The sequence below is a fragment of the Pundamilia nyererei genome, unplaced genomic scaffold (genome assembly GCF_000239375.1).
Source record: "Pundamilia nyererei isolate P.nyererei 1_Seehausen unplaced genomic scaffold, PunNye1.0 scaffold00016, whole genome shotgun sequence".
Lineage (NCBI taxonomy): Eukaryota > Metazoa > Chordata > Actinopteri > Cichliformes > Cichlidae > Pundamilia > Pundamilia nyererei.
In genome coordinates this window covers 5,226,110-5,233,492 of record NW_005187417.1, presented here as the reverse complement: position 1 = coordinate 5,233,492, position 7,383 = coordinate 5,226,110, and the positions used below count along the sequence as shown (strand labels likewise).

The following is a 7,383-nucleotide window of genomic DNA, read 5'->3' as shown; positions in this document are numbered from 1 at the left end:
CTCTCCTCTCGGGACCGTTACACTTTCGGTCATTTTGGTTTTATTCTCGATACCCTCCGACACAGCAGGCGGCGGTATACGCTGTTAACTTTGGCTAAAAAAAATTGGTCACCGAAGCTTTCGACGAAGGGTAGCTTGTTACTTGAAGCCATGCCCGCAGCAGGTTTGTGTGGACGTTTTCAGCTGGTCTAAAGTGCAGTCAGGAGTTACCGTATCGCGACTTTTTTCCCCTCTGTTTGGCCTTCGGTGCGGCGCGAACGGTCTTAAATAGAAACTAGCATTTTAAAGTACCTTCATAAGAAGAAAAAACGAGTTGGTAAACACTCGTGACTCTCCCGTCATCCTCTGCGAAACAAGTTATGTGGTACATGTATGTGTTGCCGTTATCTGAAGGTAATTGCGAGCGTTCAGGTAACAGCGACTGGCGTCCCTATGAAAACTTTGTAAGTGGTAAGTTAACCGCGGCAGAGCGAGGCCCAATTGTAATACACAAACCACAGTAGGCACTGCACAAGATACTGTGGTGTTTTTTTTATTGCCCATTTGCAGTGACGACTTAAATCTGTCTCTCAATGCGCCCATATAGGTTTACCTTAACCTGCTAGCCAAATGAAGCTAACGTGCTGAACGTGACTGGTTAGTGTTCCCAAGAGCTGGCCTCCTGATTGTTTAACTCTGTCGTGCTCATTTAAAACTTGACAATCCGGTTCTTCCTTCTTACTCCGTTAAGTTAGCATTATATTAGTTGACTTGTATTTAATGGTATGATATTACATGAGCTAGGTTGAGATTTATACCGCGTCTGAGATCATGCAGACTCTCACTGCCTTCTCCAGTGGCGATGTTTAGTAAAATGAGCAAATGAAATAAAATTAGATTTGAAGAAACATTTGATCTGGAATAAAGGAAAATAGATTTAAATGTTAAAATAGATAAACAGTAATATCACCTCACTAAAACTTAAAGTTAAATACATGAAATGCATTTAGTCTTCCCCAGTTTGGTTTTATTTATTGAGAAAATGATGCGTTCACAATAATGTGTTTGTCTTGAAATATAATGTGTTAACTTAGACCAGGGCTGCCCAATCCCAGTCCTCAAGAGCTACTATCCTGCAGCTTTTAGATGCATCCCTACTCCAACACAGCTGAATCAAATGGTTTGATTACCTCTTCAGCATGCCATCGTGTTTGGCAAAGGCCTGATAACAAGCCATTCATTTGATTCAGCTGTGTTGGAGTAGGGATGCATCTAAAAGCTGCAGGATAGTAGCTCTCGAGGACTGGGATTGGGCAGCCCTGACTTAGACCAACAAAATATAATAATATTTGAAGAATAAAGTTTTGGAAGCTATTTAAAAACTAAACTGAAATGAACAAAGCCTCCCTTGAAATTAATTGAAATGCATTAGAACTGCAAATAAAACTGAAATAAGAAAAAATCGAAATCACCTGCTCCTTTCTGCTGCTCCCTTTAAGGGTCGCCACAATGGGTCATCTCCCTTCATTTCACCCTATCTGTAGCACCCTCCTCTGTCACACTAACACTCTCCATGTTCTCCTTCACTACATCTAAGAATCTCTTCTCTTGTCTTTCTCTTTTCTTCATACCTAGCAGCTCCATCTTTATCATCCTTTGTAGCAACCTCAGTTTAAGCTGACCCTTTCATGTACTCATTTTTAATCTTGCCCATTCTAGTCAGGCCTAATAAAAATCTTAGATCTTCACCTTTAACAGCTCCAGCTCGCCCTCCCGCCTTTTTGTTAGTGCTCCAAACCATACTTCATAGCCCATCTCGCTCCCATCCTCTAAACCTTCGCTTTCACTTTTGCTGCTGTCCTCCCGTCACAAATCACCCATGACACTCATCTCCACTCACTTCGCCCTGTCTTCACTTTTTTCTTCACCTCTCACCTCTTGATTCCTCTTCCATCCAATGCATACCTCCATCTCTCCACCTTCTCTAAATATTAAAATTGGAATAATTGCAGGCAGATTCCTAGACAGCTAAATAAACATAGCTGATTCCAACACCATCAGTGAAACAGCCTCTTAAATTTTGTCAGTGTATTTGCCAAGAAAACATTTCTCAGTTCGCATGCCCACTAAACCTTTACACACCCTCCGCGTCTTCTGCTCATCTGAAGCTGGGTTGCCGTATTCAGACATCCTTCTCCCCAGCCACTCTTTCCAGTTCCCCATGGGGGTCCCAAGGCATTCCCAGGTCGGATGAGATGTATAATCTCTCCAGCAGGTTCTGGTTCTACCCCAGGGTCTCCTCCCAGTTAGGTATGCCCAGGAGGCATTCTAACTGGATGCCTGAAATACCTCAATTGCCTCCTTTCAGCATGCAAGGAAAGAGCCTTTATACAGTCACGTGCAGATTGTTTTACATAATAATACAGTAAAATGAATGTGATAAGCTTCAAAAGGTATGAGATATAGTCTGTTTTTGAAACTATATCAATGGTGTGAAGTAATCAGTTGCTTCCTCTTTTTATAGTGTTATATTTAATATTTGGAGAACCACATGATCATAACAGTCTATTCTTTTATGTCAGCAGGCCACATTGTGTGGTTTGACGATTCCCCAGCCTGCTTCATGCATAGTTTTCAGAGTGTGTGACAAGCTGTCAGGTGAACACTACATGACTTACAGAAGATAACAGAACCCAGAAGAATTTGTGCAGCCGTCATGTCCACAGACACCAACCAGGACCCCCCTCAGCTTGTTAATCCCCCACCTCCCGAGGTGACCAATCCCAGCAAGCAAGGCCGGAGGACCAACCAGCTGCAGTATATGCAGAACATAGTGATCAAATCCCTGTGGCGGCACCAGTTCGCCTGGCCTTTTTACCAGCCTGTCGATGCAGTTGCTCTTGGACTGCCAGTGAGTAGTTTGCACATGTTCAGCTGACAGGGTTACAGTGCATCAAGTCATTTTTATGGGTTTTTCACAAATCATGGTACAAAAATGACTTCAGCCTCAGGATTGCAGGGCTTTTCTTCAGTTAGTTGCACAAGTAAGTCATAGTTTTGCTCATAATGAAAATATTTTTTAATTCCACAATGTCCCCATTCTTTATGCAAAAGTGATGTTAAGTGGGCATTATGTTGTATTATATGATCTATTTAAGCACTGTTGTTAAATATAAATTTACTGGTAGCTGCCAGCAGTTTTACACACACACACACACACACACACACACACACACACATATATATGTATATATATATATATATATTTATTTATTTTAGTTTTTAGATACGCTAACTTGCTTTGTGTTCCTGGGTCTGTCTGTTCTCTTCTGAAACTACTAGATCTTTTCATTTTTTTAATTCTCTCACTGTTAATATAATGTCTAAGATATTTTTTTGTTTTTCCTCCCTTTTATTTTGTTCCTAATTCTCACGCACAACCTACATACCACAGTGAGTATAGAGATAATGGAATGCAGTGTCACTCTGTCTTGCATCTTATCCTAGTTTTAGCCATACTTCAGTAAGAAATGACTCGAAAACCTGCCGACATATCCTTGATCTTAAATTTTAATACATCAGCAAGAATGTGTATGAAGTGGAACTAATTTATTTACCCAATTTAGTGCTGAATCTAAAAATGCAAACAGTTAAAAAAAAATCATATATTGATGTTAATTCCAGCCCGATTATCTGACTCACTTCAGACAGTGCAAAAAAGCTAATCTTGGTGATTTTAAGTTGGTCGCGATTTAGCCACCTCCATTTTTGCCTTAAGTTCCAAACACTATTAAATAGTCTGAATGATGCCGCTTGACTCTGTCTTAATAAAGTAATTAACATTTAGTTAATATCAAGTTTTATAGAAAAAGATTAATTAAATTAAGATCCAACATGAATAAACTGGAAATTGTGCAGTGTCATTGTTCCTGATTAATCAAACTTTGGCAGAGCCTCAGTGTGGGGCAGCGCAAAATGTAATGCTATATTCATCTGACATCAACTCTTTCTCTTAACCAGGACTATCATAAAATAATAACATTGCCCATGGACATGGGAACCATTAAGAAACGACTAGAGAACAACTATTATTGGAGTGCGAGTGAATGCCTGGAAGACTTCAACACCATGTTTACCAACTGCTACATATACAATAAGGTGAGGAGCTTTGTGATTGCAAATTCCTTCCATTGTTCCCTTACAGATACTAAGCGTGTCCTCACACTGGGCAATATATGCCATGCCGGAGAATGTTTGAGCAAGAGTCGAGTTTTGTATACTGGGCCTGGATGCAGTTAATTTGGCTTTCAGCGTTGATCGCCAACATTTTCTCAGAACGGCATTCACTGTGAAAATTCCTTATTAAACTAATTACCAATTCTCTAAGGCATGCAAGAGGACAATATGTCACCATGTCCAAAATTGGTGTAGTTGAGCTACAAAATGCAAAAAACCATTCCCTCTGTCCTCTTCAGCCTACAGACGATATTGTCCTGATGGCGCTCACCTTGGAAAAGATTTACTTGCAAAAAGTTGCCCAGATGCCTCAGAATGAAGTGGAGATTGTTCCTCATGCTGCCAAAGGGAAGGGCAAAAAAAGTAGCACTCCAGGTAACTCACTTAAAAGAACTTGTAACACTGACTACTTATTAGTAGTAAACTAGTACTTTGATGTTCGGTCGCAAGAATTCAGCAGACTGCATAGGCTAGCACATGGAGTGTGTCACTGATGAGATGCTGAACACCTTGTATGTAAAGCAATAACCAAATATGAGATCAGAGGGTGCAGGCGTTCATGGAGAGTGATGGGTTTTACCGTTACTCTCCAAAATCCTGGCAATCCAGACTTTCAGTTTCACAGCTATGTGTGCTTCTTATCCACTTATTAAAAGTCTAAAGTTTTAATAAGGTTATAGATTCGTTTTAGCAGCATTTTCGCTTTATTTAATTTACATCTTTAAAAACTCTAGGCTAATGAAGGAAATAGGGCAGATAAGAGAGAGAAAAAGGTTTGTTTAAATGAACTAATTGTAACAATTAATTTAATTATTTTTAGAAAGCAGGAAGAGGCGTGAGAGCTCAAGCCGTGCCAAGAGCGACTTTGAAGAGGAGTCATTACAACAAAACACTGAACCCTGTGGCCTTAGTGAACAGCTGAAGTACTGCAAGCATATCCTGAAGGAAATGCTGTCTAAGAAACATTCTGCCTACGCCTGGCCTTTTTACAAGCCTGTAGACGCAGAAGCTCTGCAGCTACACGATTATCATGACATCATCAAGTACCCCATGGATCTCAGCACGGTTAAAGTATGTTTGCTTATATGCCTTTATACATGCATTTGCTTTGTGCCTTGATACACATGCTTTATTTGGTTACCTTTTTTATTTTCAGAAAAAGGTGGATGCAGGAGAGTACCAGGATGCACAAGCATTTGCTGCAGATGTTAGGTTAATTTTTTCTAACTGCTACAAATACAATCCTGCACATCATGATGTTGTTATTAAGGCCAGAAAACTTCAGGTGGGTTTGGAATTTATAGAATATTATTATTAAAAATGGGTGGGAGGGGGAAAGTTTTGGTTGCTCTGCTTTCTATTTCACTCTGCTTCAGGGAGTTTTCGAGCAAAGTTTTGCAAAGATGCCAGACGAACACGTGGAAGTGACCTCACAAGCAGGTGGCAGTTTGGAGAAACCAGAGTCTGCAGAGGAGTGTGCCACCCGACTTGCTGAGTTGCAAGAACAGGTGGGTGCAGATCAGGTGGGTTGCTGCACAGATGTTTGCCTCATGTATTATTACTAGGTGCTATGAAAAAGTTGTGCAAAACAAAGCTCATATCTGATTTAAGTTTGTCCACTGTGCACAAGGAAGTAGTCTCCTTGGATAGCTCAGCACCATTTCCAGAGCTGCTTCTACTTTTAGATTTTCCTTTGTGATCTAGTGCACATCATTGTGCAATCTCTTTCACCCCACCACGACTATAACCCTTACATTGCATTTTATTTTGAGGAATTAAATGCTTTAGAGAGCAAAATGGCAAGCTGGGCTGGCAATACAGTTGCCTTTTTGATCCACAGTTCAAGTCATTTGTGCCAAATATACCACCTTCACGGCTCGCTCTCATTCTGAAAACTGCGGTCTGGTTTCTGAGCCAAAAGTTCCTGTGTGTTCAACTTTCCAAGGTCTGCTGGAAGGCTACTTTCAGGGAGCATGGGTGTTAACTGCGTATTGAACCTTCCTACTGATTCATCATTCTCAGGAATACAAGACTTCTAATTTTTGTGGCACTTTTATTCCCAGCTTAAAGCCGTTCATGGACAGCTTGCTGCTCTGTCTGAATCCCCTGTGAGTAAACCAAAGAAGAAAAAAGAAAAGGACAAAAAAGACAACAGTCGACAAAATATTGGAGTATTGAATTCCAGATGTACATCAAATTCCTGTGCTAGGTATGATGTTTTGTTTAGCTCATGAACTTTTTTTTATTTTGTGGTATTACTTTTTAACAGAGATTTTCACTGCTTTGTCTTTTTGATAGATATTCATGGAAAGGGAGCAATGAATGGGAGTCAGAGGATGAATCTTTGCCAATGACTTACGTTGAAAAGCACCAGCTAAGCCTGGACATTAACCGGTTACCTGGCATGAAACTGGGCCACGTGGTGCACATCATTCAGAGCCGGGAGCCCTCGGTGTGCAACACCAACCCAGATGAAATCGAGATTGACTTTGAGACGCTAAAGCCATCCACTCTGCGCGCTCTGGAGCAATATGTCAAGTCATGTCTCTGTAAGAAGTTTAAGAAATTTCAAAGTAAGTACCAAGCACAGGCTCACTTGAATTCATTTGACATTAAGGCACAAGTCACCCATAGATTTTCCCTTCTATCACTATCTGTAGCATTTAATCAATGATGTTGCCTCTTTTACTCCCCTTCATCCAGAGAAAAGCCGTCAAACTCCATCTCATCGCACCACCAGCAGCAGCAGCAGCAGTTCTTCAGATTCTGCCAACACCAGCTTCACTGACTCTAGCACAGAAGACAGTGACTCATGATTACTGTATTGATTTTATTTATTTTTGCTATTATGACCAAAAGACATTTCGTCAAATATATTAAACCTCTCTATTTTGTTACCTGTTCGTTATGTTTAAAATAAAAATTCCTGTTGAAAATGTTCGTACTGTATTTTGAATAACGATCTCTCTGGTGTTTATCAGACTCTAAATCTGCAACAGAGCTGGATGGCATTCTGCTTGGGTAAGAGTAGATTTCATTACATCAGTTTCAGATGATAACGTCTTTGATTGACCATTATCCCATTTTTTTACATTTATTTTTTTCTTTGCTGATTTGGAAATACTTCAATTTATATTACTAATATTAAGTGGTGTAACTAAATTGTTT

General features: G+C 40.1%; 1 protein-coding gene across 9 annotated transcripts; it reads left to right on the top strand.

The window, feature by feature from the left end:
- On the top strand, window positions 1–7,151 carry LOC102209132 (bromodomain-containing protein 3-like). 9 transcript variants are annotated; one of them, XM_005725630.1, is made up of 10 exons: window positions 1–163; window positions 2,565–2,890; window positions 4,000–4,137; window positions 4,455–4,590; window positions 5,036–5,286; window positions 5,372–5,500; window positions 5,592–5,738; window positions 6,279–6,424; window positions 6,514–6,788; window positions 6,919–7,151. In XM_005725630.1, the coding sequence occupies exons 2-10, from the start codon at window positions 2,696–2,698 to the stop codon at window positions 7,029–7,031; spliced, it is 1,530 nt and encodes a 509-aa protein (XP_005725687.1). In that variant the 5' UTR covers window positions 1–163; window positions 2,565–2,695; the 3' UTR covers window positions 7,032–7,151. The 9 variants fall into 9 exon arrangements, with proteins under 9 accessions (XP_005725687.1, XP_005725688.1, XP_005725685.1 ...); XM_005725631.1 differs by having other exon boundaries at window positions 2,562–2,890; window positions 5,592–5,723; XM_005725628.1 differs by having other exon boundaries at window positions 2,562–2,890.
- The last annotated feature ends 232 nt before the right edge of the window (window positions 7,152–7,383 follow it).

Bases quoted from the DNA above. Each gene is read 5' to 3' on its own strand.
- LOC102209132 (XM_005725630.1), top strand. From the start codon at position 2,696: ATGTCCACAGACACCAACCAGGACCCCCCTCAGCTTGTTAATCCCCCA. The intron at 4,591-5,035 runs GTAACTCACTTA...AATTATTTTTAG, and splicing joins CAAAAAAAGTAGCACTCCAG to AAAGCAGGAAGAGGCGTGAG. The intron at 5,501-5,591 runs GTGGGTTTGGAA...ACTCTGCTTCAG, and splicing joins TTAAGGCCAGAAAACTTCAG to GGAGTTTTCGAGCAAAGTTT.